Source organism: Cebus imitator, unplaced genomic scaffold, assembly GCF_001604975.1.
Source record: "Cebus imitator isolate Cc_AM_T3 unplaced genomic scaffold, Cebus_imitator-1.0 Scaffold5, whole genome shotgun sequence".
In the NCBI taxonomy this organism is placed as follows: domain Eukaryota; kingdom Metazoa; phylum Chordata; class Mammalia; order Primates; family Cebidae; genus Cebus; species Cebus imitator.
The window spans coordinates 15,293,270-15,310,896 of record NW_016107320.1 but is presented as its reverse complement, the minus strand read 5'-3'; the positions used below and the strand labels follow the sequence as shown (position 1 = coordinate 15,310,896).

The following is a 17,627-nucleotide window of genomic DNA, read 5'->3' as shown; positions in this document are numbered from 1 at the left end:
TATATATATATATATATATATATAAGATTATCTTTGTCTTTAATTTGTCACTTGCCAGGATATCTCGTTGTATATCATTATTTCTTTAATATATTTTTGTGTAATTCTTCATTTTATCTATTTGTCTTAGAGAATTATTCATTGTATTTATTTACTTGTTTCTTTTAGTTTAGTCTTCATTTCTGAAGAGAACGATTCGTTTATTTTTTTGTTTTTTTTTAGGGGGGAGGGGTGATGGAATCTGGCTCTGTCGCCCAGGCTGGAGGGCAGTAGTGCTTGAAACCTCCTGGGTTCAGGCGGTTCTCCTGCCCCAGCCTCCTAAGTACCTGGGACTACAGGTGCGTGCCACCATGCCCAGCTAATTTTTTGTATGTTTGGTAGAGACGGGGTTTCACCGTGTTAGACAGGATGGTCTCGATCTCCTGACCTCATGATCCATTTGCCTCGGCCTCCCAAAGTGCTGAGATTACAGGCGTGAGCCACGGCGCCCGGCCGATTCTTTTACCTCTAGTTCCTTTTGTAGTTCTCCCAGCTAATTTGTGAATTTTCTGCTTCTTAATTCTGTTGTTCTTTCATATCTTGTATGATTTTCTTAAAGTCTCTTAGTTCGCTTTGAAATATGAAGTTATTGTTTTGATCTCTTTTTGTAAGCATGTGTTTCTGGCATGTTTTCACAGCCTATAAACATGCTGTTTTGATCCTTTTTAATAGTAATGAATTTCTATAGAATTTGATTTTGCTGTTTTTCTCTTATTATCATTATATTGTTTCTTAAACTATCAGAAGGAGGTATGATTCGAGATTGCTTTCCTGGCTGGGTACAGTGGCTCACGCCTATAATCCCAGCATTTTGGGAGGCCGAGATGGGTGGATTACCTGAGGTTGAAAGTTCGAGACCAGCCTGACCAACATGGTGAAACCCCATCTCTACTAAGAATACAAAATTTGGCTGGGCATGGTGGCGGGCACCTGTGATCCCAGCTACTGGGAAGGCTGAGACAGAAGAATCACTTGAATTGGGTCGGCGGAGGTTGTAGTGAACTGAGACGGTGCCACTGCCCTCCAGCATGGGCAACAGAGCAAGACCCTGTCTCAAACAAAAAATAAATCAAGGTTGCTTTCCTAACTTAACAGAGCTTCTTTGGGAGAGAGAGAGAGCACCTATGTGTGTGTGTAGTATAGTATTTAAGAACAAAATGGTTTGTTTACTGACGTGTATTAGCTCCGCTCTCCCCTACATTTTTCTGAACCTTCTCTTTGCCTTGTCTCCCCTGTTTTTGTCCTCTGTTTTGATTCTACTCTCAGCAGTTTCTCCTCAGTGTGAAGCCGTGGCCTGAAAAAGGTTCTGGTGGGTGGTATGGAAAATGTGGAGGGTCTAGGCTGTGTCTGCTCCTCCAGGCTCTCCGCACACCTCTTTTACAATCTGCTGTGGGGATGGGACACGCGCTTCTGATATCAGCGGCTGTTCTCACACAGGGCTGTCAGGCTTTCTGTGAATACCTGCTGCTATTGAGGATTCCTGTGTCTCCAGGTCCAGCAGAGCTCTCACTGCTTCCCTCTACTTCCCTGCACAGATGCTGATAGCATGCAGATGTTGTGCTGTTACTGGTTTATTTCCATTCACTTACATTTTGAGGTTCATGAGAACAACCTTGTCATCTAGTTTTGTAATAAATGTTGCCTGTGAGTTTTTTTTATTTGCCTTTGTAGTTCTATTTTTATTTGGGAATTTAGAGAGATTAAAAAAATGATACCACTGCTGCCAACAGTTTCTGGAAATTCTCATTTTATTTTGTATGTATGTAATTTTCATCAATCAACAGATATTTATTAAATGGTCTATGGCAGGTCGTATTATGGACACCAAGGATATAGCTATGAACAAAACAGGGTTTCTACCCTCAAGATGTATAATAGGAAAAAAAATGGTATTTAACATGTACACTACTAAAAAAGTGAGAAAATGTCAAATGTAAGTAAATTTCATGAATTAAATGAAATGAGATAATATGTATCCATTCTTTTAAACCATTTGATTATTTGAGTATATATGTGTGTGTATATAATGTGTGTGTATACAGTGTGTGTATATAGTGTTTGTGTATACACATTATATACACACACACATATAGATACACACACATACACACAAATATATTTGACTTACCTACAAATATTTGTGAATAGTATTTTCTGGATTAAAAATGGTGTTTCCATATAATGCATTCTTTTATCTTTTTATTAATAGGCAGATAGATTTTATTCCCCATGTGACAAAGGAGGAGTTTCGTGTTTAGTAATTATAAGTGACATCTAACACACTTATAGCCAAAGCTTCACCAAGTATCTTTTGAATCTGAATCTGCTTTTTTTAAACTAATATTCTATTTTTTAATACCGCATTACATAAAACACTGTGCTAGGGGTTAGAGATGACACCTTTTCACCCAAATAATCAAGTTTCTTTAGCAACAACAAGATACATGCTTAGTGCTGTCAGGCAGGGGGTTGCGGGGCAGGCCTGAATGAAGTTCTGTGGCAGTGAGGAAGCATGAGCTGTCTTTGTGGCGGGATGTCCCGGCGAGCCTGCGGGAGGAGATTGCATTTAAGTGGCCCTTGCATGTAAAGAGACGGGGCCATTTCTAGTTGGAATGAGCCACGTGAACAGAGATAACCTTAACACCGCTGGAGGAACCTGAGAGTTCAATCAACTGCTTAGTTTTTCTTCAAACACTCATCATTCAATACATTTTTAAGTTACTCTGTGCCAGGGCAGAGATAGAAAGATAGATAGGAAGGGAGCTTAGTCTAGTGGGAGAGACGTGTGCTCCCCACCTGATTTGAAAGTTAGGCCTTTCAGTGGGACTGAATCTTCACTCACCTGCATCATCCAATAAGAACAGGCAGCCGGGAGATGAGCAGAGGATTTTAGAGCTGAGATTCTGAGACATTTTCTTGGCAGGCTGCTTGGTGTTCCTAACCTTGAAAAAATCAATTTGCTTGGAGCATATTATGTCTGAAAAGCACCTGTGGGGAAAAAGACTGGAAGTGTGTTGAGTGTTAGATGTTAGCGGAATTTAAATGCCATGATAAGGAATTTATTTTGGAGTAGTAAAGCATCGTTGAGAGTTTTTGACGAGAAGACTGACCTAAGATGCCAGCACATCTGTGAATTCGGCCAAAAATTCAAAAATCAGTTCCCCCACTTTCTGAAAAGATGACATATTGAAGAATTTATTTAAACCCTCTGAGCTTCGTTTTCTTAATCTGTAAAAACGAGCATTTATTTATGTATGTATTCACTGACACCTCATTTATTCATTCATTTTCAAGTTCAACTGATGTTTAATAAATACTCAGTTCTAGACCCACATGGTCTAATGCTGTAGGCACTCATTCAAAAGAGCTATTGAACACTTGAAATGCAGATAGTCTGAATTGAGATGTGCTGTCAGTGTAAAATATACACTTGATTTGGAAGTTTTAATATGAGAAAAAGAATATAAAATACCTCATTAATAATTTTTAAGTTGAATATATCCTGAAAGGAAAGAAGAAATAAGTTTAAGAGCTGTTGTACAGCATGGTGACGAGAGCTAATGATACATTATATTATTGAAAAATGCCAAGAGAGTTGATGTTAAGTGCTCTCACCACAAAAATTATAGCTATGTGAGGCAATCATATGTTAATTAGCTAGATTTAACCATTTCAAAATGTATATATGCTTCAAATATGTAGAATTTTATGTCGATTAAAAAATTGAAAAAAATGTTTGAAATTAATTTCATGGTTTTTTCCCAAGAATATGGCATTTAGAATATTTCATTGTGGCCTCATTTACAGCTTGTACTCTCCTTCTATTGGGCAATGCTGCTCGAGATACTGGGGGTACAATAGTGAATAGTGATCAGAGACAGATAGTACGTTTCTGTGTCTAAGTCATCTAATTCTAGAACGTGAAGTAAGTGCTCTGATCTTCCCACTCCTCTCATCCCGCCTTTGCTCTCTGGGCCCTCTATTCATTTGCGGCATTTTCTGAGCCACTTCTCTTGGTTAGTGGAGCTTATCTAACTTACATAGTTGCCCTCTCTCAGGAACTCCGGCTAATTTCTCCCTTTTGGGGTCTTGCAGCTACTCTGACCATCTGTTTCAATATTTCTTCGGTGACTGTAAAAACAAACTAAAGCCATCCAAATTCCAAAGGCAAACAGGGTTCTTCAACCCTCTTGAGTAGAAATCTTCATTATCTCTTTCCTTTGTTGTCAAAATGACCATTTCCCCCCAGAACATGGAAATTGAGAGTGTTCATCCACAGAGTCGGTGGTTTCTATCAAAGTAGCAGAGCCTATATCTGTCTAGTTAGCAGTGGAACCTGAGGCTTCCTGCCAGACTTCCTGAAGACACTACAGCTTCTCCATGGGACTCTGAACATCACCCACCTTCTAGCCATTAGGATACATCTTTTGTATATGGATATATCCTTTGTTTACAACAATAACATGTCATTCCCATTATATCTGTTTCAGTACAGTGTATGAACTTTATGCCAATTGACCTTTTCCTGAGACAAAGCAATCATGTTGGTAAGAAAGCAAGGGAGACATCACATTAAGTGGAAACAGAGTTAAGTGATCAAGTCAGAGTTGGTTAATGACTGGCCATGTCAAGTCATTCAACTATTTAGTTCATGTTTATCAAGTCTCTTTTATAAATCCAGACCTGGATCATCAGGCACTGGTGATGATCTGAGGATAATTTCTAAAGTTCTTGTAAATTTGCTGCCTTTAAGATGTTTTTAGAAAGACAATTCTAAAACGAAAACAAAACAGTAATAAAGCAATTAAAGGGCAGGACCGGCAAGGTTGTTAAGGACTAGGAGAGGTCAGGAAGGAAGACATGGATGAAATTTGCAGACATCTTGAAAGAACTCTAGGAGGAAATGAAACTTGATATCTGGATGTGACTTAAACAGGTCAGGAGGAGAGAGAACAGCTTGACCCAAATGCAGTGGAACGGGATGCACGAGCGAGAACTGTGGGAGACAGCATTGCTCAGGATCTGTAGTCAGTCAGGAAATGTGACTTCCAGGCCTTTTGGTTCCAGTAAAGTGGGAGAGAAAAGACATCATTTTCTGCATTCTGCTTTTCTCCAAAGTTAAATACCAGAATATAAGCAACAACATGCATAACACTGGAAATAGTTGCATTTATTGGACATTCTACCTCACTACAGGGTATGTGCTGAGAGGTACAGTTATTTCTGCCTCTAGCAGAAGGTATCAGATGACTGTTGCCTTCAGGTGTTGCTTAGTAGCAGCTGCAAGTTGAGTTTCATTATAGTCACAGAATGTCTTCTGCCAAAATGAACAGCGGTGATCAGGATCGTAGAATGTTGAGCCAGTGCTCAGAGAATTTCATATACTACACAGGAGCCAACATGAACAAAATACTCCTCATTATTTTTCACTTCCTGAATGAGTTTCACCTTCAAGCAGAAGATGCCTAGAAAAGAAAAAAGACCAACAACTTATGCTTCACATTTTCTTTGAGCTTTTGAAATAATTTTAAATGACTCTTTTAGGCATTTTTCTCTAGAACAGATTTATTGTGATATAATTCATATGTCATGCAATTCACCTATTTAAAGTATAAAATTCAAGGATTTTAGGTGTATTCACAGAGCCGCGTTTCTGCCAGATCTACAGTTACCTTGGAAACTCTTTACTCATTAGCAATCACTCCTCATTTCTCCTCCTATCTCCCTTCTCCCCACTTCTCCACTGCCCCCTGATTCCTCGACAATCACTAATTCACTCTAAGCATTTATAGATTTTCCCGTTCTGGAAATATCATGTGAATGGAGTCATACATTATGTGGTCTTTTGTGAATGACTGGCTTCTTTTATTTAGCATAATGTTTTCAAGATTCATCCACGCGGTAGCTTGTATCAGTACTTGATTCTTTTGGTTGCAAACACCATGCCATTGTATGGACATACCACATTTTATTTACTCCTCGTGCAGTTGGCAGACGTTTGAGTTGTTTCTACTCTGGGGCTATTATGAATGATGTTGCTATAAAAACTCATGTAAAAGTTTTTATGTGTATATATATTTTTATTTCTCTTGAATGAAGTACATTCAATTCTCATTTTCCACAGTAGTTATGTCCTATAAAGTTACCATCAACACTGAATTGGCAAATGCTGAGCTACTGCTCCTAGGTAAAATACAGGATTAGGTCAGGGGGACCTCTGGTCACATTTTGTCAGTCCATCCACATGTAACCTTGTTTTGTGTGTGTTTCTTTTTAGAGATACCTTATTGAATATATGTATACATATATGTATGCATATATATAAAATTACATGTATATGTATAATTATATATATTATATATACATATGTATAATTATATATACATATATATGTATATATAATTATACATATGTATATATACATATATACATATGTATATATAATTATATTAAGAGCCCCTCTATTGTCAGGTACCTAAAATTGCCTGGTCCCTCTTCTACAACTATGATATAACTATATTCCATGATACTTTATTGTGTAACAATGGGTTTTCCTCTTCTATTATTTTTTACTCTTCTATATGATAATGAGATTGCCCAGGAGAGCAGAAATCTAGAAATAGATATTAAAACTACCATCGTGAAACTGACATATTTCTCTACTGAACCCTCAAGTTGGTTTATAAGTTGTTGACACCTTTGGTTCTTCACCTGGCCATCTTTCTGTCAGTTGGAAAAATGTTGGCTTGCAATAGACCTCTCTGTGTTACCTGTCTCCTCTTTTGACTTTTATGTCATGCAAGTTACGGATCCTACAAATGAAACCTCTCCTCCATTCATTCAGTACATATTTGAAGGTCTTCCAGTGTAGTAAGTGTGGTGCTAGGTGCTGGGCCTTCACTATCAATGAGACAATTTCCTAGATCTTAAAGAAGTTTTGCTGTCTCATGATGGGCACAAATATGAAAACAAGTAAGTGTAATAATTCCACGTTCTATAAAAGAAGAATGTACAACGCACCCAGAGAACCCAAAGGCTGGTTCTCACTTCTCCCATACAGTAAAGGGAGCCAAAAGAAGCTTCAGACTGGTGCAATGGCTCACTCCTGCAATCCCAGCACTTTGGGAGGCCAAAACAGGAGCATTGCTTGAGCCCAGGAGTTCAAGACCAGCCTGGAAAACAGGCTGTAGAGATCCTGTCTTTACAAACACTAAAAAAATATTATCGAAGTGTGGTGGCATGTGCCTGTGATCCTAGCTAATCTGGAGGTTGAGCTGAGAGGATTGCTTGAACTCAGGGACTTCCAAGCTGCAGTGAGCTGTGATGACACCACTGCACTCCAGCCTGAGTGACAGAGCAAGACCCTGTAGCCAAAAAATGCGAAGTAGCTTCACCTCAAGGAAGTGAGGAACCAGGAAGAAAGATTCTGGTATGACTGAATTAGACACAAAGTGATTCAGAAGGGCATTCCTGCATTTCCTTCAAGAAAGGCCTAAAGATGAAAACCCACATAAACAGGCCTGATTTACATGAGTTTTTTTTTCTTACAATTAGGAAAGTGTGAGTGCAATATGAGACTATAATTCCTTGATTATAATACTTCCCCTTATTTTCTGTCTGCTTCTCCAATTCTCCTGGTGCCAGCCTCCTTGATAACAGGGCATGGAGTCATACTCATCTGGCTCAGCATCTAACACAATTAGGAAGTCCTTAAAAATGTGTTGGGTAAATGAATACCATAAATCCGTTTTTCATTACTCAGTTTAAGGGCAGCTCTTTGCCCTGGAAACTAGTTCTCAGTTATTGTGTACAGTGATGCTGGCCTCTGTGTCTGGGCACCACTAGACTTTCCTTAGAAATTTCTACCTGGGAGAGCTTCAGGGAGAAACGCCAGGCATGGCTGAAGTTTTCCCTGAAATTGGCAGAACAGATGCTCAGATTTTAAAGAGGATACATGGATGAACAAATGCACAGACCAGATTCTAGGATTGAGGATTAAGTTCTGGCCTATGAACTTGTTCCTAATTTTAAAAAATTACATGCTTTGACCTATGTCATGCATAAGTAGGTAAAAAAAGGCAGTATAATTCAAGCACCACCTTTTACCCTGAAAATCTTCCTTTAAAAAAGAAATAAGACTTGATTTCATTCTTTTTTATGGCTGAGTAGTATTCCATGGTGTGTGTGTGTGTGTGTGTGTGTGTGTGTGTATTTTCTTTATCCAATAATCTATTGATGGACACTTACATTGATTCAATATCTTTGCTATTGTAAATAGTGCTGCAATAAACATAAGAGTGAAGGTACCTTTTTAATACAATGATTTTTTTTGTCCTTTGGGTAGATACCCAGTAGTGAGATTTCTGGATCAAATGGTAGTTCTATTATTAGTTCCTTGTTACACTAACAGCCCAGACTTCACCGCTATGCAATAAATCCATGTCACAAAACTGCACTTGTATCCCTCAAATGTATACACATTTTTTAAAGTGAGACTAATAATATCCTCCAACATATAGTAAAGAGACACCAAGTTTGGTCTCTCATTACTCTTGAGTGAACTGTTTGTCATTTAACGGGCTGGGACCATTTAGGAAGTCCCTGATTTGCCTCTTCCTGGTACTCCTGGTCTGTGCCCTCTCCCTGGCTTCTGTGCCATCTCCTAGGCTTGGCTGGGGAGGTAGTCAGCTTGGGAGAGCCAGGAAGCCAACTCTTCCCTTTCCCTTCAGGTCCATTTCATCTCTGTAGTATTCCATACAGAAGTATAAAAGTATTTGTACTTTTTTGTTTTTTCTCTATGGAGAAAGCTCAATGTACTTCAGTTTTTTTTTTTTGTTTTTTTTTTGAGACGGAGTTTCGCTCTTTTTGCCCAGGCTGGAGTGCAATGGCACGATATTGGCTCACCGCAACCTCCGCCTCCTGGGTTCAGGCAATTCTCCTGCCTCAGCCTCCCGAGTAGCCGGGACTACAGGCACGCGCCACCATGCCCAGCTAATTTTTTGTATTTTTAGTAGAGACGGGGTTTCACCATGTTGACCAGGATGGTCTTGATCTCTTGACCTCGTGATCGCCTCGGCCTCCCAAAGTGCTGGGATTACAGGCGTGAGCCACCACGCCCGGCCTGTACTTCAGTTTTAAACCCTCAGTAAGAGTATTGACAATGTGCACAGCCTCGGGGCTACTAGATTTCCTAGCAGGAAAAGACCCACTGGGAAAACCCGTTCTCTCTCCAGAGGTCTTTTTTTACTTGCTAACCACCTCCACCCCACCCCAATGTTTCAAGTCTCCTCCTGAACTTCAGGCCAGCCTCCTGCTCCAGGGACACACACACACACACACACACACACACACACAACACACACACACACACACACACACACACCCTTCCTTCCAGGGACAAAATGCTAATTATCAGAGATATTACAGACTAATGCCTTAAGGAGGAAGGAGTTCATTTCCTAACTACCACATAATTTGCAAGGCAGCACTCTCTCTAGCAGTCTGAACATCTTATTACTACGCAGATAAAATATGTAATTCCCTTCTTCCAGCCCGTCACCACCCTCATCCTCCTCACCATCCAATTTTAAATTGTACTCTCTGGGCTCACTAGGAATAACAGAAGGGGCCATTGTGGGCCATATAGTCATTCCAGCTTGCTCTTTAACAAAGAGAAGCTTGGCTATTGCTGCACCATTAAGGAATAGATTAACCTCTTATCTAAAAGTCTATTTTACCCTCCAATTTTAACTAAGCAGGAGAAGAGGCATAGATTAATCCCCCCCTTCATAAGTATAGGTGATTGATGATCTGCGTGCACAATAGCAGGTCACATGGTCTGACCAAGGATTTATTTTTTTCTGAATTATGATTCATTTTCATTAAGTCTTACAAAGGAATAAAAATCCAACTGGATTTAAGCATTTCTTGCGGCATTTACTGAATCAACTTTCTTGAAGAAAAGTAAAATTACATAAACTCTCCCAGAAAATCCAGCCAGCACAGTCATTATAGCTTTATGATACGGACTCAAGTTAATTACGAGAAACACTCAATTCCTTAAAGAAATCTTTAAAAATCTTGAACATCGTGGCCATGTATCCTGGTGAGGCTAAAATTGGTCAAAAGCAGAGCAGAATAACAAATGATAATTTCTGCTAAATAATTCAGGCCATCTGAACTCTGATATTTTACTGACTTTAATGAGTATAATGGGTCCAATTAGAGACTGCTTTCCTTCACCGTGCCAGGCTCAATGTGCTCTCATTTAATTGTGGGCCCTGTTTTTATTTGGACAACTCATCTCTGCAAATTTGTCCTGAAATCCCAGTATCTGGCGTTAATATCTACTAACTAAATGTATGTCAAACTCAGTCACTGAGTAAGTTTTGGTGATGATTATCATGAAGAAAAAGAGATTGCAGAACAAAAACTAGATGTTTCAACACACTAGTTCATCTGGGATAAGTCTCATTTGCAAAGGAGTGGAATGGGAAAAAGAAATCACGAGACCTGAGTTTGTCTCACACGTGGCCTTTCTTTCTCTCCACACAGGGGAGTGATGCTGACATGGTGGATAAGAACAAGTGCTGCACTCTCTGCAACATGTCATTCACTTCGGCCGTGGTGGCCGATTCCCATTATCAAGGCAAAATCCACGCCAAGAGGTTAAAACTCTTGCTAGGAGAGAAGACCCCATTGAAGACCACAGGTATGATCATGCGGAGACCCTGAAAACCAAGCGCTGGCCTGCCATGCGGATCATGCTCCTCTTTCATAGGCAGTTGCCAGAACCAGAGCCCAGTGGTAGACGTCACTCAAAGCCTAAAGAATGGGTGGCCTACCTCAGCAGACCTTGCTGTCTAAATACCATTTCAGGTGCTCATTCTAACAGCCTGGCTCCTTCCAATGAAATAATGCATCAGCTTGCATCTGCTGAAGAGCTGTGTGCATTCTGCAAGATGTTGTCTATCATGCCTACTATGTATTATGTAAGATGTGGTATCTATTCTGTTTTCTAGATTCCGTCTGCAATCAGTGTGGATCATGCATGCTAGGTTACGTGCAATAGAGAGACCCCCTTTCAATGTCTGTATAAAGTAGGATATCATCCTTTTTTACCTGGAGGGCTGGGAGGAACAGAAAGAAAAACTGTAATCTTTAAAACTGCTTTAGTGTGCCAAGAACTGATTTTTTTTTTTTTTTCCTGAGATGACATTCTCATCATCTTTGCAGGGGATCCTGTGATTCAAGCCTATTAACTTTCACAAGTAAAAGCTTAAATATTGATAACTGATTATTTGACCTTCTAATTGCTTAACTAAAATAAATTCTTCAGAGGCCTATCAAATCATGAAAGCTAAAATACTGTTATAATTTAATCAAGATGGACTATTTGGACAAGATTTATGTTGTGGCAGAAATGTGACCAAACAGGTTATAATCCGAAGAAGTTGGGGGCATATTTCATGGTGCCTACTCTTTCCATTGCAATTGAAATTTAGCAGTACATTTTATCTTGCTGTCTAATGAATCATGCATAAACTGTGGGTGTAATTATTTTTTAAATGGTATTTTGGAAACTGGAGAGAGTCTAAAACAATGCTTGGCTTTTATCCTTACCACTGTTTTTCTTAAGAAAAACATATTGTTTTACTAGAGAATCACAAGGATTCATTTTACTGTATTTTTCTAGTTAGTTTAACTAAACAGCATTGTTTTTATAAAGGGGGCTGTGACATTCAGGCCTAAGATGGGTTTGCGAAGCACATGAAATCTGGAGACAAGCTCTGTGTTTGGGGGCACAGGTTGTGTGTCAGCATTTGATGAGCAGCCAGTCTTTCTCCCTGAAAGGTTGCATATTCACCTTGTAACCTACTCTCCATCAAATCTCTTAAAATAGACACCTCAAAAAGACAGTCACTGGAAAATTTTTACCTGTTTTCCCATGAATGAGTAACCAGCCCATTTGTTTTCTTTGCTGAAGCAGAATATTACCGTTAAATTAAATTTTGGAGGTAATGATGGAAGAGGAGAAGGTGTGTGTTTGTTTATCACATCAATTAGCAAACGGAGAGTTATTCTTTCTGAAAAACAAAATATCGCCACATGGCAAAACTAGTTCTTCATGAATTTAAACAGATTCAAGACAACCGAGCATCTGGTTGTTTTCCTGAATTCAAACACCCTCAGAACTGGAAACTAGAACTTGGGGGCAATTTGTTAGCTGTCATCAATATACTCCAAAGGAAAAAGAAAAAACGAAGTACAGCCTTTACTTAATGGCTTAGTCTTGGCTGTTCATGGGGCTGGCTCAGCCCTCCCTGTTGCAAAAAGCAGGTTGCTCGGTAGGCAAGAAGGGAGTGAGTAGGGTGTGGTGCACGAACAGCTGTGGCTTAGGTTGGGCCTGCCTTGTGCCAGCACCCCCTTCGCACCCAGCTCATACCCCTCTCTGGAGCGTGCCCTTCCATCCATTCCCCTCTGAAGCTGCTTTGAGCAGAAAGGATCTTGGAAATTAGCAACAGCAGACAGATCAGAGTGCCTAGGAAGCTAACCTGGCTCCTGGCTTGGGCTGGTGTCAACCCAGCTGTTGGCAGGGAGCAGAGAAAGCAAGGGCTCCTACTAGAGGGAAAGTAGTCAGACATGAGGCAGATTGGTTAACAGGAGAGAAGGCATGCAAATGCATGCAACGCGAATACACGACAGCCTTTGGAATGAGACCCAAATGCAGTAGAAATTGGACATTTTTATGTTAGATTCAGCAAAGTAGGGGCATGTATGATGGATTGTACAAAAAGGGAGCAATCTAATGCTGTTGGATGGAGTGGGGACACCCAGCAGGGCCTCTCTGTCTAGAGTCTTCTTCGTCTCTCCAGGCAGCACTCCCTCCTTCTGGATGTGGGGCAGGACTCTTTCTGGAAAGGGGCTCTAATGCCCTACTGTCAAACATTGGTCAGATAATTTCTTTTTTTTTTGAGACAGAGTTTCACTCTTGTTGCCCACACTGGAGTGCAATGGTGCCATTTTGGCTCACTGCAATCTCTGCCTCCTGGGTTCAAGCAATTGTCCTGCCTCAGCCTCCCAAGTAGCTGGGATTACAGACATACGCCACCATGCCCGGCTAATTTTGTACTTTTAGTAGAGACAGGGTTTCTCCATGTTGGTCAGGCTGATCTTGAACTCCCAATATTAGATAATTTGCCTACCTTCCCCACCCAAAGTGCTGGGATTACAGGCATGAGCCACTGCACCCGGCCCCATAATTTCTTTATGGTCAGTTTTTACACAGAAAGGTGAGGGGAATGAGGGGAAAGTTAGAGTAATAGTTTTAGGTTTTATGACTGGCTTTGGGGAGAAAGGGGTTCTGGTTTCTGACCTTCCTTGGAAAAGAGGGTTTCCAGGCTAGCCTTGGATGAGAATGGGACAGGGACAGGAGGGTAGGAGAATTTCAGGGAAAAACTTGCTTCTGAGGCTGCCGCTTGGGTCTTCATCTTGAGGTATTATTTTCTGAGCCCCAATGGCAGAAGTAGGCATTGGGGGGATGTCCCAGATGAAGGGTTGAACGTCTGATAGGAGGATGGCACCAGTGTCAGAGGCTCTGGGCCCAGGGAGCGCACAGGAGAACCAGCAGTGTGCTGGCATAGGGAGATCCTGGCCTGCTGCAGTGCTGAGTTCTAGGAAAGGATAGGCTGTGAAGACCATGGCAGGACACCACCATTTAATACGAGCATGCTGGGCTGGAATCCGTGCCTAGGGAACAAAACACGAGCTGAATTCTAGCCTTAGGTTGGGGCTTGGTCTCAAGTTACTGCAAGTACAGGAGAAAGACCTGGAGGCACTGGAAAAGAAAACCCACGCTGTGGCCCCCTGAGCTGTCAGGTGAAGCTCCCTGAATGGAGTCCAGATGCCATCTTCCCTGGCTGTCTACAGCCACGCTGAGCAGCAGCTTCCAAGGGCTTCCCCCTCCACGTGGTGGCTGCCTTGTGCTCCTCTAGGAACCACTCTGACTAATTAACCAAGTTGGCTTCAAATTGTTTCTGTAATAAAAACAAAAGGAAAAAAAAAAACATAAAAAAGACAATCAACTGAATCAACATGCAAGAGAAACAATTCGGCTCAGGTATGCTGCCCTCACCCCAGTGAATAAGAGGCTCTTGAACTGCGGTGATTTCTGTGTTGGAATAATTAAACCACAACTCGTTGCTTCTGCCAGATACTTTGATGAGGGTGAGCAGTTGGGATCTGTGAATCACTACCTTTCCACCTCCTCAAGTTGCACTTTGATCAAGCATCCTCTGGGTCTCCTGCAGAATGAGTTGCAACTCGAGTTGCCTTCTCTAGATGGGTGCATATTTACTAGGATTTCTGAAATGCTTAGCAGAGCTGCTGGAATAACACTCATTCATTTACATATTGTCTGTGGCTGCTGTTATGCTGCAGTGGCAGAATTGAGTCTTTATTACAGGGATGATCCAGGCCACAGAGCCTAAAATATTTGCTGTGTGACTCTACATAAAAGTTTGCTGACAACTGATCTAGATCCTGGATGATCCTGAAGAACGTGCAACAAGGAGACTCACAACAGGGGATGGTGTGAGTTTCCGTATAAAATGGAAGCAGTCTTCCAGATGTGTACCAGTCAGGAGCTGGGGAGGTACCTGGGGTAGGGATTAGTGAAAAGCATGTGACCGAGAGCAGGCTCATAACTGTAATTCCAACATTCTGGGAGGCTGAGGCTGGAGGATTGCTTGAGCCCAGGAGTTTGATACCAGCCTGGGCAATGTAGTGAGACCTTTTCTCTACAAAAAATTAAAAATTAGCCAGGTGTGGTGGCACATGCCTGTAGTCCCAGCTTCTCAGGAGGCTGAGGTGGGAGGATCAGTTGAGCCTTGGAGGCTGATGCTACAGTAAGCCGAGGTTGCACCACTGCACTCCAGCCTGGGTGACAGAGGAAACCCTGTCTTAGGGAAAAAAGAGAAAAAGACCCAGCCATTGGGTTTAGGGCACACTTTAATCCAGTATGAGCTCATTTTAGCTTGACTAGTTATAGCTGCAAAAACCCTATTTCCAAATAACTTGACATTCTGAGATTCTGGGGGACATACATTTGAGGGGACACTGTTTAACCCAGTATATGAGCAAACTCCAGTTAACTGCTGGCAGCCGGTAAAGATCACAGGCTCTGATTCTGTGCCTGCCAGCTCTTGATTCTCCTCCCCCAACCTCCTTTTTTTATGATAAATCCATATCAGCAAGATCTCATCAAAATCCTGAAGAAAACATCATTTACCTGGTCTCTTTAGAAACTTTCTTTTGAAAAAAATATGAATGGGAAGAAATCTGATGTATGGGAAAAAATCCTTAAACTATAGGTATTCTCTATTTTCCACCATTCATCAAAGTGATTTTTAAGATTATGCATAATCTGAATGGTTAGGTTCTATCCTGCATTAACAAGAACATTCATCTCTGTCTGTAGCAGAGACTTTGCTTATCTGACACCCATTTGCTTCTTATCTTCCCCAGACTTGCAATTGATTGTGTGTTAAGTCCTGGCTACCAGATGGAAAAGAGCCATTCAACTGCATTAGACTTTGCATGAACAAGAAATAAGCCTGTATTGTGATACTCAGTGGTTGTATGATATTACAGGAGAGTCTAATCTATCCTGGTGGCTACATTATCACTTAAAGTTATTGTTTCAGTTATAAGCTTTTATGAACACATCTATCATTCATAGTGAAAATGGATATGAGTGCAATCTTTCATATAATTCCCAGACATCATTAGCTTGTCAGGTAATGACATCAAATTTAACAATAACCTTTCTTTCATTTCTGACCCTTCAAAGTTTGAAGTGGCCCTAGGGTTATGTGTGTCTTAGCTAACAAGGCTGGATGGATGAAGGACCGTTCTGAGGCGTGCTCTGCAGGGACCACGGTTATTACTGTCTCTGTTCATGACTGTACCTCTGGGCACATAGTAGGCATTTAATTAGTACTTGCTGGATGTGTAAAAATTGGAAGCATACACTAGAATAATGATACATAGTTAAGTGTCTACAGTTTTATTTTCAAATTAGTTACCTTGGTTATTTAAATTTTAGTCAAGTATGATGATTAAAAAAAAAAACAGTGGTTTTCCAATTTAACAGGAATTTATCATTCCTGTCCACTTGCTTGATCTTACAAAACTTCTCTCTTTGTAAAATAGGTGATATACAGAATAACAGAGGCCACAAACAGAGGCCATAAAGTCAGACCCAGTTTTAAATTCTGCTTATGTCCAGGGGGATATTCACAAGTTGTTTTAATTCTTCAGCCCTGAATTTGCTATGGGTAAAGTGTCTCACTATAAAAATTCCACATTGCAGAATTATTATAGTGAGTCAGAAGATATAAGTAAAATACTTGATATAGTGCCTGCCATACAAATTAAGTGTGGAATGGATATATTATTGTATGTAAATACATACAAATGTATGCACACACACAGTCAAGACTCATTGTTTGAGGGTTCTTGTACTGATGAATCCACTATGATTTATTTGTAACTCCAAATTAATACTGCTGGTGTTTTTGGGGTTATTCCCAGACATGTGTGAAATTGTGAAACATGTGAGTCATGCCAAGTGCACATTCCCAGCTGAGGTTAAACACGCTGACATTCTGCCTTCATGTTTCAGCTCTCATTTAGTAAACAAGCCCCCCTCTCTCTCTTTTTGTAGTGTATTTAGTGCTACGTGTTTTGCACTTTTTGTGCTTTTTGTTGGTGATTTTGCTACTTAAAATGGCCCCCAAGGGTAGTGCTGAAATGTTATCTAACATTCAGTAAGTACAAGAAGGCTGTGATGAACCTTACTGAGAAAATAAGCTTCATTCAGACATGAGTTACAGTGCCATTGGTGGTGTGTTTAAAGTTATTAAACATTTATATTAAATTAGACATAGTTAAACAGAAACACGTATACATCCAGGTTGTCTATTGATTGATCAAAATCTTCTAACCACAAATTCCTAGGAACTTAACCCTGAATTTCTCCTAGGAGCAAATGATCAGTATTTGCTATTTCAGTCTTCCTGGAAACTTTGTAAAATGTAACTATCATGAATAACAAGAATAGACTATATTCATAGCAAAAGTGCTTTCTATTCATTACATTTATATAAAATAAGTTTCAAAAAGCCTGTTTATCTCTCAACAATTAAATAAGAATATATACTATTTAAAAGATTCTGGGTGTGATGGTGGTGGTAAAACTACATACAGTTGAATAGACTCCATCTAGCTTCATAATGAAATCAATAATCATAACCGATAATTGTCAAGATGTTATACAGAAACAACACATGCAGTGTTTCACCTAATCTTCATAAAAAGCATGAAGCATACAGTATTATTATATCCAATTTACTGAAGAGGAAACAGACCCCGCAGGTTGAATAACTTGCCTGATTTTACATTGTAAGATACAGAATTGGAAGTCAAGCCCAGAACCTTTGATTTGCAGAGTCCTGGACCTTTCTTTCATTTCTAGCAATACATAATGTTTCATAAAATGATTTACTGATATTTGCTCACCTACTGAA

At 40.2% G+C, this 17,627-nt stretch overlaps 1 protein-coding gene across 2 annotated transcripts in view; it reads left to right on the top strand.

Moving 5' to 3' along the window:
• Positions 1-17,627, top strand: part of ZMAT4 (zinc finger matrin-type 4) — a 367,372-nt gene that overhangs the window by 185,461 nt on the left and 164,284 nt on the right. For both annotated transcript variants that reach the window (XM_017537215.2, XM_017537226.2), the window contains exon 4: positions 10,594-10,750. In XM_017537215.2, coding sequence (XP_017392704.1) covers positions 10,594-10,750 — 157 coding nt within the window. The remainder of the gene's footprint in view (positions 1-10,593; positions 10,751-17,627) is intronic.